The 20999-nt window shown below is 32.2% G+C and overlaps 2 protein-coding genes across 8 annotated transcripts in view; both read left to right on the top strand.

Annotated features, from left to right (window-relative positions):
• Nucleotides 1–14084, top strand: part of LOC132720366 (protein Hook homolog 3-like) — a 44601-nt gene extending 30517 nt beyond the window's left edge. For 2 of the 6 annotated variants that reach the window (XM_060704489.1, XM_060704488.1), the window contains 7 exons: nt 1217–1359; nt 1824–1964; nt 2421–2724; nt 7876–7983; nt 8692–8763; nt 10091–10227; nt 12199–14084. In XM_060704489.1, the coding sequence (XP_060560472.1) occupies nt 1217–1359; nt 1824–1964; nt 2421–2724; nt 7876–7983; nt 8692–8763; nt 10091–10227; nt 12199–13357 (2064 nt within the window). In that variant the 3' untranslated portion in view covers nt 13358–14084. Of the gene's footprint in view, nt 1–1216; nt 1360–1823; nt 1965–2420; nt 2725–7875; nt 7984–8691; nt 8764–10090; nt 10228–10788 lie in introns of all 6 variants that reach the window. The other 4 variants (XM_060704492.1, XM_060704491.1, XM_060704493.1 and 1 more) reach the window with 4 other exon arrangements.
• Nucleotides 14085–18952: 4868 nt separating this feature from the next.
• Nucleotides 18953–20592, top strand: LOC132720362 (uncharacterized). Of its 2 annotated transcripts, none has more exons than XM_060704485.1 (2): nt 18953–19465; nt 19838–20592. In XM_060704485.1, the coding sequence occupies exon 2, from the start codon at nt 19846–19848 to the stop codon at nt 20575–20577; it is 732 nt and encodes a 243-aa protein (XP_060560468.1). In that variant the 5' UTR covers nt 18953–19465; nt 19838–19845; the 3' UTR covers nt 20578–20592. The 2 variants fall into 2 exon arrangements, with proteins under 2 accessions (XP_060560468.1, XP_060560465.1); XM_060704482.1 differs by having other exon boundaries at nt 18953–19504.
• Nucleotides 20593–20999: the final 407 nt, after the last annotated feature.

Raw genomic sequence — 20999 nt, 5'->3', positions numbered from 1 at the left:
AAAACAATTATGATAATTGGAAATTTGTGTAAACAAGCAGAACTTTATTTGAATTTCCTCATGTCCACTCCACTCCCCTCCCACTCACCATACCTTTCATAGCTCTATGTTTACCTCATGCCAACTTTATACCAAGAGTAATGGTTTCCTTTGCAAACATTTTATGAATTGTATGAAATACAAACTTCACATGAAGTTACACAACTGTTAACATGCTTAGGAAAGTAGGAAAGTAGCTTTGGAAAGAATAATGTCCTGCTAGATTTTCTTCTTCTGATAATGACTGACAGAATGATCTGCCTCTCTAGCAACTGAAATGATGAACTTAACCCACTGAGGTTTTTTGATATGACGAGACTGATCATATTTTTTCCAGATAAATGTACCATTTGATGTAGGTTTAGACCACTAATCTTTGTGCAAAATTTCAGATAATTCGCGCACTTCGTTTTTCCAGAATAATTATTCAAATTGTAAAAAAATGACCCAAAGTGAAAAGAGTTTTAACGCTTTTCACTCAAATCGGGCTAAGAAAAGCATAAAAATACAATTTTTAATTTATTTCAAAGTATATTTCTTAACTATCTTTGCATATGATATTTTTTTGTTTAAAGTGCCCAAGCTCATTTATGTAAGAAATTCAAATGTTAGGTTTTTAGGCTTTTAAACCTCAGTGGAGTCCATTTAACCTTTGTGTACTGGAATTTGCCTTCATTTGAAAATTTGGAACAGCCTAATCAAAGTTTAAGGGATGCCAATAACAAAATATAAAATTGAACTACCAACACAGACAGACAAAGATAAATCATATTTGGTTCCTGGTACAAAAAGTAGCTTAAAGGCTAGCAGGAATAAAAATTTGCCTTTACAACTAATATAGAGCCATGTCACCCTACACACCCAGCATGTTCTCTTACCAGGCTCAATACTAATTACCTGCTCAAATTCAGTATTTTACCGAAATCCCTTAAACAACCGATTGACTGTTCCAAATTCATAAGCAGGACAAGTCCATTTCACAAGTTTATCATTGTAAAAGGTTAATTATAACTAACAGAATATTATTATACAGATTCTGACTGCATGAGGTGTCATTATTAACAACAAAACAGCTGGATTTTTAATTAGCAAATACTAATAACATATTTAATGTACATGATGTGTAGTATGTTTTATTTACCATGGTGATATATACTTGGATTTATTTATATTATAGAGAATTGTTACCGAGCGTGATTCTTTACGGGAAGTGACGGAGGAACTGAAATGTACGCAGGCTGTGAATGTAGGTGCGGGGGCCGGCGATGATCTCTCAGCCACGTCACAAATGGAGATGTTGTCATTACCACCAGAAATCAAGTAAATCTTACAATTAAAGTGCTTTAACAATTTCATTTTATATTGATCAATGAATTGTCAGTAAGATATAAAAAAAATATCTGTCACTGTGTTTTCTTCATAATGATTAAGTGTTTTGTAACTAAAAGCAAAAGGAATATTTGAAATTTTCACTGCCACTAACAATAATGTATTAGAGATTTAACAACTTTACAATGAAATATTTGAAATTTTACCACCATTAAGAAGAAATATTAGAAATTTAACCACCATTTACAACTAAATTTATGAGATTTACCATGATTTTTAAGCATATACTTAATACGGTTCTTTAAAGTGTAAAGAATATGTTTAAATTCTAATCTTAATATCTATTATAATTCTTTTAAAAAGCTTTCATTAAAGAAAGGAGAAATATTATTGCGGGAAAAATCATAGTTAAGTTTTGTGACTTTTACTAATGTCTTGCCTATATTGTTCTGCAGAGAAAAAATTTTAAGATTGGAGCATGAAAACAAAATGTTGAAGTTGAAGAGTTCTGGTGACAATGATGAGCAGTCCCAGGTTATACAGACCATGTTAGATGATGCTAACAGTAGAAAAAATGAACTTGAAACTGAGATTAGGTAGGTTTTGGTGACTTTTGACCATATTAGATTATGCTAAGAGTAGAAAAAATGAACCCAAATAACATAAATAATGTAAAGACATAATCAGTTTGTACAGAAAAGAAATAGAATTCGGTTCTTACTTGATTCTGGAAGACTAAAAGCAAAGTAAGTAAAAGCTTATTTTATTTATACTGGCTTCTTTCTTTTGTAAATCTACATACAAATGTGTAATGTATTCCAGCAGTCCAGTATGTCATATAAGTTGTATAAACTGTTATATAGTCATCTTAGTGCAGTAATGGGTTAATTCCTATATGGCACTTATTTGTTTCTGCACTGTGACGACATGAACAATACAAAATATCATCTTATTAAAAATACAAAACACAAAACCACTGACTAAACTCTAAGTGCTTTCTCTAGGTAGCTAAGTTGGCAATATTAATGCTAGAATTTGATCATATGATATAGATTAGCTAACCAAAAGACAATGGAGTTGGAGGCCCAGATCGAAGATTTACAAGAAATGGCAAAGTCCACGGTATCAAACACGGAAATGATTGATCTTAGAAAAAAATTGGACGAACAGGTTCTGCTTACTCAGCAAAAAGACAAACTTATTCAAAAGGAGCGTGATAGTATATTAGAAGTGCAAAAAGAGTTGACTGCTCAAAGTGAAGAAGTTGAAAAGTTACGTGATAAAATTGAAAAGAAAGAAGAAGAGAAAAGAGTCATGGAGGAAAGATATAAGAAATATTTTGATAAAGCTAGATCTGTAAGTATTAATCCTTTTTTATATGCCCGAAAGGGCATATTATGTTACCCCCTTGCCTCTGTCCGTCTGTTAGCAATTTGGTTTCCGGAGCATAACTAAGATTCCATTTGGCCCACAATATTCAAACTTCATAGGATGATTGTCCATATTGGGTAAAAGACCCCTATTGATTTTGGGGTCAAAAAGTCAAAGTCACTATTACCTTAAAACTGAAAACAGTTTTCGAAAACAGTTTCCGGAGCATAACTTAAGTTCTATTTGACCCACAATATTCAAACTTCATAGGATGACTGTCCATATTGGATTAAAGACTCCTATTGATTTTGGGGTCAAAAGGTCAAAGGTCAAGGTCACTATTATCTTAATACTGAAAACAGTTTCCGGAGCATTACTTAAGATCTATTTGGCCCACAATATTCAAACTTCAAAGGATGATTGTCCATATTGGGTAGAAGACCCCTATTGATTTTGGGGTCAAAGGTCAAGGTCACTATTACCTTAAAACTGTAAACAGTTTCCGGAACATAACTCATGTTCCATGTGGCCCACACTATTCAAACTTCATAGGATGATTGTCCATATTGGGTAGAAGACCCCTATTGATTTTGGGGTCACAAGGTGAAAGGTCAAGGTCACTATACTGAAAACAGTTTCCGGAGCATAACTTAAGTTCCATTTGGCCCACAATATTCAAACTTCATAGGATGATTGTCCATATTTGGTTAACAACCCCTATTTATTTTGGGGTCAAAAGATCAAAGGTCAAGGTCACTATTACCTTAAAACTGAAAACAGTTTCGTATACTATGCTCATCTTTGGGTAAAATATTTTTATCTCAGAAATGTATTGAAATCCATGATATTCATACAGAATATGTTTTATTCGAATAAAATAATGAATAAACTATGTATTGGAAGCTGCATTCTTTATTACGGGTCAAGTAAAGTTGGTCTTTTCTTTAAAAAACTGCCAGTTTTTTTAATGACACTATATATTCATATTGTGACTACCTGTAGCTTGTAGAGTTCAAAACATAACATATCTACTTAAAATTAAGTCAAAACATGTTTATTTTATACATACAAAGATACTGTGTAGCATTTATCAATATTTTTAAAAATCAAATTTGAGCATAGTATATCTTTAAGTTCTATTTAACCCACAATATTCAAACTTCATAGGATATTTGTCCATATTGGGTAGAAGACTCCTTTTGATTTTGGGGTCAAAAGGTCAAAGGTCAAGGTCACTATTACCTTAATACTGAGTTCCATTTGGCCCACAATATTCAAACTTCATAGGATGATTGTCCATATTGGGTAGAAGACCCCTATTGATTTTGGGGTCAAAAGGTCAAGGTCACTATTACCTTAAAACTGAAAACAGTTTCCGGTGCATTACTTAAGTTCTATTTAACCCACAATATCCAAACTTCTTAGGATGATTGTCTTTCTTGTGAGGAAGACTCCTATTGAGTTTGGGGTCAAAATGTCAAAGGTCAATGTCAAGTTCCATTTGGCCCACAATATTCAAACTTCATAGGATGATTGTCCATATTGGGTAAAAGACCCCTATTGATTTTGGGGTCAAAAAGTCAAAGTCACTATTACCTTAAAACTGAAAACAGTTTTCGAAAACAGTTTCCGGAGCATAACTTAAGTTCTATTTGACCCACAATATTCAAACTTCATAGGATGACTGTCCATATTAGATTAAAGACTCCTATTGATTTTGGGGTCAAAAGGTCAAAGGTCAAGGTCACTATTATCTTAATACTGAAAACAGTTTCCGGAGCATTACTTAAGATCTATTTGGCCCACAATATTCAAACTTCATAGGATGATTGTCCATATTGGGTAGAAGACCCCTATTGATTTTGGGGTCAAAGGTCAAGGTCACTATTACCTTAAAACTGTAAACAGTTTCCGGAACATAACTCATGTTCCATGTGGCCCACACTATTCAAACTTCATAGGATGATTGTCCATATTGGGTAGAAGACCCCTATTGATTTTGGGGTCACAAGGTGAAAGGTCAAGGTCACTATACTGAAAACAGTTTCCGGAGCATAACTTAAGTTCCATTTGGCCCACAATATTCAAACTTCATAGGATGATTGTCCATATTTGGTTAACAACCCCTATTTATTTTGGGGTCAAAAGATCAAAGGTCAAGGTCACTATTATCTTAAAACTGAAAACAGTTTCGTATACTATGCTCATCTTTGGGTAAATATTTTTATCTCAGAAATGTATTGAAATCCATGATATTCATACAGAATATGTTTTATTCGAATAAAATAATGAATAAACTATGTATTGGAAGCTGCATTCTTTATTACGGGTCAAGTAAAGTTGGTCTTTTCTTTAAAAAACTGCCAGTTTTTTTAATGACACTATATATTCATATTGTGACTACCTGTAGCTTGTAGAGTTCAAAACATAACATATCTACTTAAAATTAAGTCAAAACATGTTTATTTTATACATACAAAGATACTGTGTAGCATTTATCAATATTTTTAAAAATCAAATTTGAGCATAGTATATCTTTAAGTTCTATTTAACCCACAATATTCAAACTTCATAGGATATTTGTCCATATTGGGTAGAAGACTCCTTTTGATTTTGGGGTCAAAAGGTCAAAGGTCAAGGTCACTATTACCTTAATACTGAGTTCCATTTGGCCCACAATATTCAAACTTCATAGGATGATTGTCCATATTGGGTAGAAGACCCCTATTGATTTTGGGGTCAAAAGGTCAAGGTCACTATTACCTTAAAACTGAAAACAGTTTCCGGTGCATTACTTAAGTTCTATTTAACCCACAATATCCAAACTTCTTAGGATGATTGTCTTTCTTGTGAGGAAGACTCCTATTGAGTTTGGGGTCAAAATGTCAAAGGTCAATGTCAAGTTCCATTTGGCCCACAATATTCAAACTTCATACTATGAAGTTCATAGGATGATTATGCATATTGGGTAGAAGACCCCTATAGATTTTGGGGCCAAGGTCAAGGTCACTATAACCTTAAAACTGAAAACAGTTTCCAGAGCAGAACTATAGTTCCATTTGGCCCACAATATTCAAACTTCATAGGATGATTGAACATATTGGGTAGAAGACCCTTATTGATTTTGAGGTCATAAGGTCAAAGGTCAAGGTCACTATTATCTTAATACTGAAAACAGTTTCCGGAGCATAACTTAAGTTCCATGTGGCCCACAATATTTTAAACTTCATAGGATGATTGTCCATATTTGGTAAACAATCCCTATTGATTTTTGGGTCACTAGGTCAAAGGTCAAGGTCACAATTACTTAAAACCAAAAACAGTTTCTGGAACATAACTCAAGTTCCATTTGGCCCACAATATTCAAACTTCATAGGATGATTGTGCATATTGGGTAGAAGACTGCTATAGATTTTGGGGTCACAAGGTCAAAGGTCAAGATCACTATTTCCTTAAAACTGAAAACAGTTTCCGGAGCAGAACTAAAGTTCCATTTGGCCCACAATATTCAAAATTCTTAGGATGATTGTCAATATTAGGTTAAAGACCCCTATTGATTTTGGGGTCACAAGGTCAAAGGTCAAGGTCACTATTACCTTAATACTGAGTTCCATTTGGCCCACAATATTCAAACTTCATAGGATGATTGTCCATATTGGGTAGAAGACCCCTATTGATTTTGGGGTCAAAAGGTCAAGGTCACTATTACCTTAAAACTGAAAACAGTTTCCGGTGCATAACTTAAGTTCTATTTAACCCACAATATCCAAACTTCTTAGGATGATTGTCTTTCTTGTGACGAAGACTCCTATTGAGTTTGGGGTCAAAAGGTCAAAGGTCAATGTCAAGTTCCATTTGGCCCACAATATTCAAACTTCATACTATGAAGTTCATAGGATGAAGATGCATATTGGGTAGAAGACCCCTATAGATTTTGGGGCCAAGGTCAAGGTCACTATTACCTTAAAACTGAAAACAGTTTCCAGAGCAGAACTATAGTTCCGTTTGGCCCACAATATTCAAACTTCATAGGATGATTGAACATATTGGGTAGAAGACCCTTATTGATTTTGAGGTCATAAGGTCAAAGGTCAAGGTCACTATTATCTTAATACTGAAAACAGTTTCCGGAGCATAACTTAAGTTCCATGTGGCCCACAATATTTTAAACTTCATAGGATGATTGTCCATATTTGGTAAACAACCCCTATTGATTTTTGGGTCACTAGGTCAAAGGTCAAGGTCACAATTACTTAAAACCTAAAACAGTTTCTGGAACATAACTCAAGTTCCATTTGGCCCACAATATTCAAACTTCATAGGATGATTGTGCATATTGGGTAGAAGACTGCTATTGATTTTGGGGTCACAAGGTCAAAGGTCAAGATCACTATTACCTTAAAACTGAAAACAGTTTCCGGAGCAGAACTAAAGTTCCATTTGGCCTACAATATTCAAACTTCTTAGGATGATTGTCCATATTAGGTTAAAGACCCCTATTGATTTTGGGGTCACAAGGTCAAAGGTCAAGGTCACTATAACCTTAAAACTGAAAACAGTTTCCGTTCAATAACTTAAGTATTAATCAACCTACAGCTGTAAAATTTTATAGGATGAACAGCTAATTCCCATGTCTTAAAAATGCTTCATCCTTACTTAAAAAAAAAACACTTTTGGGCATATAATGCTCCGCCTAGCGGTGCTCTTTTTCAACTTGTCTGTTTTGAAGATAAAGTCAAGCTTTTATGATCCCTGCGTCATCTTTGTGCGTGCTGTCCTTGTCTTGGTGCAAAAACTTTAATTTAACTACATGTAATTACCCAAACAATTTTATAGGTATCAATATGAAACTTGGAATTCCTGCTTATCATGACAAGGTGCAGTTATAAAACAAGAGGCATTATTCTGAAAGATATAATTTATAATTTATGCCCCATTTTAACTTAGAATTTTTGTCAAAATTAGTTATTGATACTCTTTGCCTGTTAACTCTGCATGCGGTACTGTTGTATTAAATCTTAATCTGCTGAATTTCTGAGGGAAGTCTCTTGCTATAAGGCAACATTAAAAAGTAAGCTCAAAGTCCAATCAAGAAATAAAATGTTCAACATATTTGTTTATTGCTTTTTCAATTAGGTGATAAATTCATTGGAAGCCAAGTCTAAATCAGGAAACAATTACCACGATGTTCAAGCCTTAAAGCAACAGATACAAGAAAAAGACAAGCTTATAGAGCAACTTCAGGTGAATAATTGTTTCCTTTTAATCTTTAGAATGAATTATGTATCAGAAGAAGTAGAATTCTATAAGACTCAAGTTTTCCATTATGTAAAAATATTTTGTTTGTTGATTTCTTATACTTTCTTATAGACTTACTTGTGTACATAGACTTACTAGTGTAAGAAAACAATAATCTTTTATGCATATTTATCTTTGGTGTGATGGAATTGAAAAAGATTGTCTTTTGCCACTAGTACCAGGGCATAATTACCCAATCACCAGGGTCTGATATAAGGCCCAATTCACAGTCTACATAGCCTAATTTCCAAAGAAAAAGATCCCAACAGCAGCCAAAATTTGACACTGATTCAACTTCTTAGAAATATTGAACTGATTTGACTTGTTTCTTAAAAGAAAAGACAGCTTTTATGATCATACTCATGTTAAAGACCATACATGTCATGTGTAAGGTAATTCTAAGGGAAAGTTCCTAAATTACCCGTTTTTTTATGTGTTTTTTTTTCTAATTTATGCCAAGGGCCTTTTCCCAAAATATCTGGAAAAGGTATATATAGTATAGCAAAAGGCCAGACTGCATAATAATAGCTAATTTTTTTTCATTTTAGTATAATAGTCCCTTCAGTTTGAATGGACCATACCAAAATGAAAGCAGGGCAAATCGATTATCGAAATTGATCGGGTTAAAGGTTAATTCTCTATTTGTTGTTACAGAAAGATCAGGAGAAAAGTAAAAACACATTTGAACAAGAAGAGAAGATGATGGTATCTGCCTGGTATAATCTGGTAAGTAAATCTTTGATTGAATCAGAGAATCCGCTTAGTAAAAATGTTTTTTTCCATCTTTTATCTGGAAAAGGGCCACATATTTCACCCATTGTAAGGAAAAGTGCCATGTTTTTCATCCTTTGTAAGGAAAATGCCCATTAATTATAATACAATATATATAAATTTAATGATTTTTAACACAGAACAACAATAATGTAGATGTTTCTCTGGGAAGGACTGTTATTATAATTGTGTCAAAGGGAGAGCATTCTTGTGGTTTTATTTGAACCAGTTTAAAATAATAATTAAAGTTTGCAATCTTCAATAAATTCTGTATATTTTATTTATACATGTATTAAACCCTTTGGAAGGAATATCTCATATCTAACAATGAGTTAAATTTTGTCATTTTAGGATGACAGTTTGATGCAGGTTAATTAAAGTTTTATTTTAAGAACACAGTTGCTTGCTAGAGGAAAGGAAAATGCTTTTTGTCTTCTTAATTCAGGACTTTTTATGGGTTTTTTTTCCGGTCAATTTATGTTGTTATTATAGAATTTTTATCAGCAACAGAAAGTTCTTTTATTTGTCTAAGGGGCAAGTTTGTTGACTTCAAACCACATGCCTATCAACGCTGTGAGTTTGAATCATGTTTGGCACTTAGGATATCATCATGTTAGGAAGCTATCAAGTGAGCTTATGTAGTGTTAGTGGTTGTACTTAAGTCCCAGCTTGGCCTAAAAAATATGCACTAAGGGTCACCTGAGGTCTTCCTCCACCAGTAAAGCTGGAAAGTCGCCATGACCTCTTCTGTGTTAGTTTGACGTAAAACTCAACCAAAAATAAAATATATATATTCATGATTTATATCATAAGTTATATTATATTCTATTTTGATGATTATATATCTTTATTACTGTAAACTTTATGTGTTATTTTAGGAAACTTATAGTTTCTTTGGTACATTGATAATTAGTAGTGATTAGAGTAGTGATATTTTCAGGCTCTCCAGGGTTCCCAGTGTTTTCTAAAATGCTTCTCACATTCATAGTTTTTGTGATAATGTCCAATTTTGTGAGATTATATATCATTTTATGAATCATTTATGTATTAAACAATTTACGGATAAGTTGGCGGTTCCATTCAGGTGCCTGTATGTGCCTGAAATAATTCACTGAAGGGCACCTGAGGTTTTCCTTTATCAATAAAGCTGGAAAGTCGCCATATGACCTATACAGAACTGTGTTGGTGCAACCATACAAAAAAAGAAAGATAAAAAAAGTAAAATAAAAAGATTAAAAGAAATAATGAGAATTTTAATGGTATGCATATTTTATAATTGCAGGGTATTCAGCTTCATCGTCAGGCAGCCATTGACAGACTGGAGAACTCACAACCAGGTCAAGCATTTCTATCACGACAGCGTCAGGCGCATTTACGAGGGCAGCCGCGTATACCAAACTCCCATAATAACCCATCAAGGTGATTCATAGATATACATGTTATAAATATAAATATATATGATTTTCCAAAATATTGTGATACATTTTCATATGTATTGTACCAGTATACCTTTATTTTGATACTCCTCTTTTGATATTATGATTTTTATTTTCTTAAACTTTAGCAGGTGTATGATTTTATATGATTAAGGTATTTTTTTTAGAATTTATAAAATATATAAGTTATACAATTTTAGTAAATGAAAGTTACTTAAAAGTCTTTATGATTCTAATGTATTTCTTTAAAGTTTGGATAAGTTACAAGGTTTACCAAAAATTTATCTATCAGTTAGTTAATTATTTAGCATCTAGAACTGTTGGGGTTTTATTTCTAATGTTAGGTTGTTTTTATCTGTGTCCAACAATTTTCTAATAACAGTTGATAAAAATAAGATTAATATTTTTCTGAACATAAGAATTTAAAGCACATTTTTTATTTTAATTTTTTTTGTACTGGCATTATTATTATTATAATTTTTTTTATTTTTTTATGTGTACCAGTAGTTTAATTGTTTTCTGTAAATATTCAATCATCCTGAAGGCATATATTAAAGGTAACTTTTTGTTAACAATGAACAATTTGTAATGGTTTTTTTTTCCTTTTAGTTTTATTGAGTTCTTTATTCATTTATTTTAACCACAACTTTTTTTTATTCACTTGTAAATAGATTTCCCCCTTAAGCCCAAGGGAACACTTTCATTTTATCCTCGTGTTTTATAGAAAGAACAAATGTTGCAAAGCTTTTACTTAGTCAATGGCTATTAAACTTATTTAAAATTAAGTACCAGTCTAAAAACCTTAAATTTGATTGGTTGGTTCTAAAAATAGATTTAGAACTGTCCAATGGCAAAGTTTCTCTGTTAGACTGGTCCTCAGATTTATTTTAATTATCTTCTACCATAGCATTTGTGCAATAAGGAATAAGCCTCAGTACTACTGCATGCTGTCTCTTTTAAAGGCATTGTCAGAAAGCGAGTCTGGAAGAGCTAAAGGAGTACCATCATATTTATTGAAATTTCAGTGAATTTAAATATTTCATACAGTTTATTGAATCAGAATGTTTTAACTTCTTTCTTTTGGAATGGTTATAGCCTTTTGCAAGAATGAGTGTGAATATAACACCCTTGTATAGTTTGCCAACACCCTTGTATAGTTTGCCTGTTTAATTAAATGTGGATTATAGTATATTGGTTACTGTCATTATATGTGTAACTTGCCGGGCATACAGTACTGCATCTGCTTCAATAGCCTTTCTCCTCTTGTCTGCAAGCACAAACTGCTCTATTTTACCATTCCATCATGGAAATTTCTGTTTTCTACATGTCGATTCTAGATTAAAATAAAATCATAGTAACCTTCTTCAATTAAAACATACTATCTTATTGAGATGGACTTAAAAAAGAATTATTCTCTTTATTTTTTCTCAAACAATTATTTGTGCTTGTAGGCTAGTCTTGATTAAATGTGAAATCATACAGAACATGTTCTCACTGTATTTACCAATCTTTTACTAAAAATGCATTTTCTCATTCATAATTCTAGTCTTTGGAGATGCAGCTTGAAACCTAACAACAAAAATTTAAAATAAAGAAATATTTATTTTCATGTAACTGGATTCTTTACAAGTCCAAAGCATTTGACCAAGTAGATTATTATATGATAAGATACGGATATGGTTTAAAATGATTTCACAATTGTCTGTGTGTATAACCAGTGTAATATGCTTGCTGAGTGTATGATTTATAGCATGGATTATTTATATAAATACTTTGTTGATCTACAGGACCTTTAATTTCGACCCCAAAATATCTAATATCCGTCATTGAGACTCAAATGTAGAAGGAATCATCTCTTATAAATCTTTTAAAAAAATTCTTTTTTTTTCCAGTAGTAAATAAATAATCCATGCTGTAAAGTCACTTTTGGTGTGTGTGACCTTTATTTTCCCAGTGATCTTGACCTGACCTCAACTTCCTGTCTGTCAGCGAATCAGAATAGTTCAATTGTTGATGGGTGCTTTACCTCCCTGTTTGACTGTTTACTCATGAAGCTTAGAGACGAAGTCCTTTCCAAAGAGGTTTTGGACACTTTAGAAGATATAAGACCAGCAGTTGTTCATTCTCAACTCCTTTCTGGGCTTCTTGGAGAAAACAATGAAGAATTAGGCCTTACAGAAGAATCTGAAGATTTTGCTGAAGTCCCTGATACTCCAGAAGTTGATAAAAAGTCATACAAAAAGTTGGACAGGTCACGTGTTCCATTGCTTTCGCACTCTCTTAGTAGTCTAGTAACTCCTCTAAAATCTGTTGGTAATGACACTATTGATGATATCAGTAATAAGCAACATGCCTCAATAAATGAAACTGACATTTATATGAAGCAATCAGACAACTTTGGGGAAATGGAATCTGAAGTTTTTCTAGATGTAAATGAAGCAGTAAACAATGATACAGAAACTGATGAAATTGTTGGGAATCAAACTGCTGTAGACTCCAGAGCTGACAGTAAAGATTCAATACCTGACACCAAAGAAAATGGTACAACACTTTTTAACACAATTGGTACTTTTAACAAAGTGAACATTAAGGAAACAGACAATGAAAAGGAATTGGGCAATGAAGATGTTGCCAGTGTCAGTAATGCTTCTTTTGCGCAAAATAGTTTCTTTGAACAGCTGGAAAAGTTTGAAGCTGAAGATGGGGAATATTTTGACATGGATAAACATTATACACTTACTAAAGACGTTCAAAATGCAGATGCAGTTCTTGGAAATGCTGGTGAATTAGAAAATATTACTTATTCCCTTGGTGACAAGTCTGAAGATATGGCTTATGCATTGAGATCACCAACCAGTGTTGGTATTGGCCCTCTAGGTAAAGTGGAGCAGTTTACACCTCTAAGAAATAAACCTGAAAATGTTCCAATACATCTTCAGTCACCATTTGTAAAGAAAATCCCAACAGATAGGGTAACTAAACGAAAATCAAGAAGGAAGCGAAAAATAGATACTAAAGATTTTGAAGAAGAGAATATGGAATCAAAACATATGTTTACTGGTTTTAAATCTGAAGAGTTCTTTGATTTGAATAGCAGCCCTGAAGTATTGTAAAAGACTAGCAAAGGCATTTTGGACTTTTTTTTTCTAAAACCTTGTTTTGTTATAAATGTTGTTTTAGTGTTAATTAAGCCGTGTTTTGAAGGTTTCGATTTTCAATAAGTTCATACAATTACATCTTTATTTAACAACTTGACAAAAGCCTAAAGACCAACAGTATCTTAAGTGTAGAGCTATGCTTCAATCAATGTAAGCAAAGATAATATTTGAATGACATGACAATTGTAAGTTTTACAATATATCTAATATCTATCTATTATCCACAGAACTGCTACTGTATAATATTATAAATCTATTCTATGTATTTTATCTAACTTTATATAATATGTAACCGTTTCGCTAGCAATTATTTCTTGTAAAATAGCTTCATGTAATGCTTCTAATGCTCTTAAATTACTCTTAACTTTTCTTCCATTTGCTTTCAGTGATTTTCTAGATTACTAACATTGGAGTTGGCTTTTTCTAACATCTGCTGAGTACACCTTACACACAGTGATGTTTCTTACATCTGCATGGTACTAGATGCACAGAGTGATATTATTAAGAACTAACTACTAGAATATGTTTGTACTGATCTTTATATAGGTTTGGATAATGATGTGCTAAAGTTTAAACAAATTGATGCTAAAATAATGTGCTACATATGTGTTTTCCAAACTGATGCATTTATTGTAGTTATAAAATGTAAGCTTGTAATTGTACTGGGAACTGGAGCTTGATAGTGAATGAGGACCTGTAGATGTAAAGGACAAAGGTTTTGAATTTGATTTCTAGGCTGGGTAAGGTTTGCCATCTTGGGACGAGGATATTTCAAGGGAATTTAATAAGAAAAATCAAACCAGTATCTTGACAATTAATCATTTTATTCATTGATCCATGTGACTAGGTGACTCCAGGGGGGGAAGTAATTTGAATGGAAAATACTCATATGGGGAAGTGACTCATGTGAGGAAGTGACTTTTGTTGGGAAATTGACAATGGTACTGAAAGATTGAGGTTAGAACTGAAATATTAGACATGGAAATAATTGTTTGTGGTAAATACAGGTACACGATATTTTGTGTTGTTAATATACTTAACTAAAAAAAACATCTCTTCATTGATTAAGGAGAATTTCATTCTCTCACATATAATTTTTCATCTCTCAGCATGTTACATTTTGATTGATGATTTTAACCTGCATTTATAAAGCATGGGAAAGCACAGTTAAATCTTGTTTATAGCTATAGCATTAATTCACTCAGAGGATATTCTGTATCCTAATCTAAATTTTATGTTCACTGCCATTGTAAGGGATGAATTATATTTTTGTCTCGCATAATTTATGTATATTTAATGAAAAGGAAGGTTTTTTTTTTTCTTGAAACCATTTTTGTATTTTTCAGAGTTATGTTAATAATGTTTTTTTGTTGGTTTTTTGTTGTTGTTTTTTTACAAAATCACCAAGAAAATTGTGCCCTGCAGTATTTGTCCTGTAAATTGAATAGTGAAGATTTTAAATAATTTAGACTAGTTTACTATTTTCTATACTGAAAAGCCTGTTGCACTTGATTGAAAGTCTAGGCTAATCTTTGTTGAATCTTTGTTGTAAAATAGTCAAAATACACCAAACATTCACCAGACTGTAGATTTCTAATTATAGAGTGAACAATTTAGTTTTTACATCATATTATTTTTTGGGAGGCGGTGGGGGAGTCCTTTTTCTAAATGCTACAGAAGAATTTAACATATAATCAAGTATAGTGTAGGTTTTACGTAGCCGACTTCTTCAACTTTAGTTTCATTTTATCAGAAAAAGCACATTGTTTAAAAGAATCATTCTGTTTCCTGTAGATTTATGTGAATTAGGTATTTTTCTATACATTTCAAGCCATATTGCACACTTTATATGTGGTTTTATTGTTAGCAATTTTATCACAGACAAATATTGTATATGATTATCATAGATTATGTTATCTTCATGAATGATGTAAATTTTCAGTAAATCATGCTTGCAGTGTTCATGTAAGAAGATATTGCCACAACTGATTGATTGATTGATTGATTGATTGATTGATTGATTGATTGATAATGTATTATTGTATATTATATCATCGTAAAATCAAAATGAGAATTTAATGTGCAATTGTCAAAATATTTTCAGCAAGTTATGAATTTTGTGTGTATGAATATGTGATATAAAAATGTGAGTCAGGAATAATGTCTTTGTTATGAACCATAATGTTGAAAATTGACCACTTTGAGGTGAAATTTATATGATAAAATTTCAACTTTTTTTCTTTTTTATAAGACATAGTCTAGTTTATACAGTATCAAAACCAGCTAAAATGTTACACTTCTTACTATAAAACTATAAAAATATATTGACTTCAAAATTTGAAATAATATGGGAGAGTATTGCACCTTTGTGATATTTTTCAACTATTTTCTCCTATTTTAGACTATACTGAAACATATTGCTATGTAACACTGACATAACCAGAAAAATCATTGATGGAAAAATAATGATAATAAAAGATAGAATACATGTTCACTTAATGTTAAATTTGAAATAAAATGGGGTAGTATTATTGCACCTTTTGAAAGATTTTATGAATATTTTATGATTATTTCAATGTTTATTTTGCATTCAAAATTTGTCATTTCGTTGATTTCAGATATGTGTTGATTTATGTGTGCTTTACATTAAATACATGTACTTCTTTATAATACAGGGTGTTTTGTATAAGTTCAAATTTTCTTCCTTCAAATCTATGGTGATATTTTCTTTAAATATTTGTTTAAAATTTATATTTTCCCCATTTTAGTTTATGTATAAGAGATCTTAATAAGTGCACAAATTTATCATGTGTCACGTGGTAGGTGTTTGATTGATTGATTGATTGGTTGATTGATTTATTGATTGAAAAATTTACAAAACACAGTGAACATTGTATAGCCTGGTCATACCACATTGACATACAGAATGTCCTGGCTCTATACTGGTGGCAGGCAAGGGTTAATAACTTTCAGTTCAGATAAAAGGTTAAAATATTTGCCAAGTTAGAAGGTACCAAGTGCCACAACCATGTTTTCCTACTATCACATCAGTACAGGTCAGTTCCCGAAAATAGACTTGAGAGTGGTTCAAAAAAAGTTCTCGAAGCTTTCAAAACAATCAAGCTAAAATAGTTCCGTTTAATAAATTAATAAGCAATGGGTGTTTATTCACTGATGGAATTGTGTTAAAATGATGAGATTTTATAAAATTGTTTTTAGTGTTTTATACACAAGGACATGGTTTAAAATGGTTGTTTATTCATGAATTCATATAAGTATATTTACCAGATTTTCACCAAGCTTTCAATGTCAAAGATATTTTTGTTTTTTAAATGAGAAATTTTTAATGCTCATTTTAAGTGTTAAGCTGGGGGGGGTGAAATTGTAAAACTTTGTATGTTATTTTTCTTCATTTCTTTTAAATTTGCAACAATTTTGCATTAGGTCCTTGAACGTATGTGTAATTTTTTTTTCCAATTTACATTTTCGTGATTTTTTTATATGCATTATAAAACATTCATTTATTGTTGAGTGAAGAAAAGAGATTCTGTCATTTATGTGTAGTTTATTTTTTCTTTTGCTAGATAAATTAGTAAATTGATGTTACATACTTGCCATATTGGTCATGGAAATTGTGTTATTTATTATTTCAAATTTTATCATGAATGGATATATACCAGAGATTGTGGCAGAGAAAGTTTGTTATTCATATTAAGCATATTATAAATGAAAAAAAATGCCCCAAATTTCGATGACATTTTGTATAATAAAAGATGTTAAAATTTCTAATAAAATGTTTCTCGTTATTTAATTAACTTTTTGGACCTATTTTGATCCCAATCCCCCAACCCCTGATCCGGTGCATATTTGTTATAGCCCTAGCTGTGTCTGTCACTCTACAGACATTTGAAACTCACCTTAAACCTGCTGTTTCTTGTTGTTGATTTTTTGTTTTTGTTTTTTTTCCTTCATTCCAATGATTTTATTGATGATTTTGCGTTATCGTAAACAATAAACAGGTTAGTTTTGATTTCAGCAAGTGATTGAGCAAGAAAGGTTGTTTTTTTATCGTACAAAAAGATTGACATAAAATAATCATTGTTTTTCAATAATTCCCTCGTTTACACTGTATTTATGGAGCCGTTTTTACTTGAAATCCTGATATAATAAACTTGTTGTAATACCTTTGTAATATCAATACAGATTTGGTTCGATTTTCCGCTCCACTTATACCTGGGCTTAGCAAATCCTAGTAAAAGACAATTAATAGAATACTAAGGGCGCTATAGCTGACAAGTATGGTAAATGAAAATCACCATAAACCAATTGCTGTTTCTAGTTTGTTTTTTCTTCATTTCCAATGATTTTGTTGATGAATTTTTGTTATCATAAACAATAAACAGGTCAGTTTTGATTTCAGCAAGTGATTGAGCAAGAAAGGTTTTTTTTATCGTACAATAAGATTGACATGAAATCATTGTATTTCAATAATTCCCTCGTTTACACTGATTTATGGCCGTTTTTACTTGAAATCTGATATAATAAACGTTGTTGTAATACCTTTGTAGATCAATACAGATTTTGTTCGATTTTCCTCCACTTATACCGGGCTTACAATCGTAGTAAAACTATAGAACAACAAGCGCTAAATAGCTGATCAATATTGCCAAACAGTTGACTTAGAACGTTACTTCCTCTGACTCGTAGCTTGCGAACTCTTTTTGCCATACTTTAAATATACTCCCTAATTTTTTTGTAGTTTTAAGCTCGACTGCACAAAGAATAGGGAGAACTATTTTAATCACCCAGGCGTCGGCGTCATACTTTGATTAGGATTTTACGTGCAAGTTTGGTATCTTAAAAACTGGAAGGGAATGGGTTGCATGGGTTAAAACTTCACACACATATTTGAGAGCAGATTTAAACATAATTATGGCCCTGTTTGAACTTTAAAAAAATCTACATTCTCCTGTTGTTTTACTATCGAGCAATGAGGAACGTCCAGCACGCTGTCCTACCGAACACATAAGCCCAGTTTGTACTGCACTCTAAGGCCAATGCGTTCGTTTTGTTTTGTCACCACAATAGATGGAAATATGTGTTAGACCTGTAAGAGGTATTTGCCCAATCCCCACTAATTCCAAGATGGTTTACGTAACCAACATTTTATATGATTTGGCAGTGCGAGGAGAATGGTCAGAAGCCCAAAGTATTGTGTTGCAAAAGAAACTACCCAAATCAACTAGCAAACCCTTTGTGACGAAGTCCTAACGGTGAACTAGCTGCGGTTACAGATTGGACTTTTGCAGAAGGAAAAATGAAATATAATAGCAACAGCTTAATCGAGCCAAAAAATAGCATGGTGTTGTTGTTATTTTTGTTTTCAAATGCAATAATGATGTTAGTTGTGAATTAATATTTGTTATAACCACGCATCCTGTTATTTTTTATATTAAAATTTTACCTTCGAATCTAATCAACCGGACAGGATATTTTTACTGTCACGCGTATCTTTGGGCAAACGTCCAGATTCCTTAGCGATTCAATTTCACCAACAGTTATTTTCACAGTATGATTATCGCGACGATTTTGTTACCCTTATGTGTTAACTAACTTAAATTTGCGGATAAGTTGCGACAAAATTCGGTTTTGTATCACATTAAGGCAGTTTATTGACAGTATCGAATCGTCTGCTTATATTTATTACAGTTGTGCGCTTTAGTCAATTATAATGATATGTTAATTTTGGCCGTAAAAATGTAAATTTTCATTAAAGCTATCTGCTATGGTTGTGAACAGTACGTAGGTATAATTTGTGAAGATATTAATTTGATATCCGAGAACCAGTCAACTGTGGAGCGCACCTAGTCTATAAAACAATAAGTACGTCACAGACGATGCATTTTGAAGTAGTTTTAATAATGGCTTTAATTGTTTTAAAGTAATTTGAAATGAAACTTGTTTGGAATTTGATATCGCAGTTAAAATAATATATACTCTGTTTGGAGTTAAACAGACAACTTGAGTGGATTTTTAGAGACGGCACAGAATAAATAAGAGAAGGTGTGTATTTAAAAAGGATTTGGAATTTTTACAAAATATGTAAGTAGATTTTAGCTTAACCACATAAAATTGTCAAATTCGTTGTAATTTTGTCATGTATAAAAAGTTTCAAGAGAACTGATTAACAGTTTGAAAGTTTTTTTTATAATAATGATTGTAGTGTGTCATGGAAAAAAATCACTTGGAGTTTTGCTGTAAAATATTAGCTTGCGAGGGCGTGTATGTAGGCTTATATAGGTAAAACTTAAGTAGACCTTTGATCCATTACTCAGCCGTTATATATTCCGATTAATAGGTCTTAAAGAATTTTATTTTTAATGTGCACCAAACCATATTGAAAACATTAGATAATTCGTCCTTATTCTATAATAGGTGTAAACATGGCTAAAGCGATAGTGGAGAGTATTAAAGAATTTGAAATCAAGAAAGAGTTTCGTGAAGTAAAATTAAAAACACGGCAGTCATTCAGGGAGGATCAGGCGGCCTTGGAGAGAAGGTTGTCGAGGAGAGAACCCAGAATGTCAACTGGTGTCAAAAACGGGCATACCGGAAATGGACATGTCGTAAAGTGCGGAACAGATTCAGCAGACGACAGTGTTCTCTCAAAACTTGAAAGTATAGTCGTAGATTTAGGAGCAGAGAAAGATATAGAACACAAAGATTCAAAAGATGAAATTATTGTTGTAGATAATGTAGAATCACGGTCACGGATTAATTCGATGGATAATAATGTAGTTCTTAGTGACGATAGCGGAAATAATCGACAAGTTAGTAGTACAATAAAAGTTAAACCTGACAAAGTACCTGTGTCGCATCAAAACGGTCATAGTTATACACATCAGCATAAAATGAACGGGACAGCTCCAGCTAAAGGAGTTATACCAAATGGACATACATTTTTACATAATGGTCAAACTTCCGCTCCTTCGAATTTTCTTGTGGGGACAACCGGAAATAGGCACTTAGCAGCCGCAATGACACCGGAACCAAGAATAAAATCTTTTAAAGGAATTTATCAGAAGAATCCAAAATTAACGGCAGCGTCAACAGAACATTTGGACAACATTTCATTAAAAGGATTCAAACCTTCTTTTACTTCTAGCCAAGGGTGAGTGTTATATTTCTTCATATGATTAAAATACGATAAAAAGTAAACGATTCATCAGCAAGGCAGGTGGAAGTTTTTTCATGCCATTTATGGAGAAGTTTATGCAAAAATTCGGGTGGTTTCTCAAGTCATTGCTAAGGGTTAGCTTGCATTTACCACAACTTTAGTCAAATCAAGCCCACATCATTTTCATTTTTTGTCGTTTTGTGTGTTCTTTAGGGATTCCGTTTTTCTCTATTTTATCCTGTCGGTCCCTTATTTTTTTATGTTCGACATTCAAATACCTTTAACTAACAAAGATAACTTAAATTAAAAAAAACCAAAGAAACGGAACATATCAGTTATATAAAATGACAACAACAATAACATAGAATAAAACTAACATAATTGTTATGCAGGAAACATGATTTTAACCTTTCTTCAACT

The sequence above is a fragment of the Ruditapes philippinarum genome, unplaced genomic scaffold, assembly GCF_026571515.1.
Source record: "Ruditapes philippinarum isolate M1 unplaced genomic scaffold, ASM2657151v2 ctg1386_1_1_1_1, whole genome shotgun sequence".
Lineage (NCBI taxonomy): Eukaryota > Metazoa > Mollusca > Bivalvia > Venerida > Veneridae > Ruditapes > Ruditapes philippinarum.
Note: the sequence above shows the minus strand (reverse complement) of the source record. Positions and strands in the feature narration are given on the sequence as shown.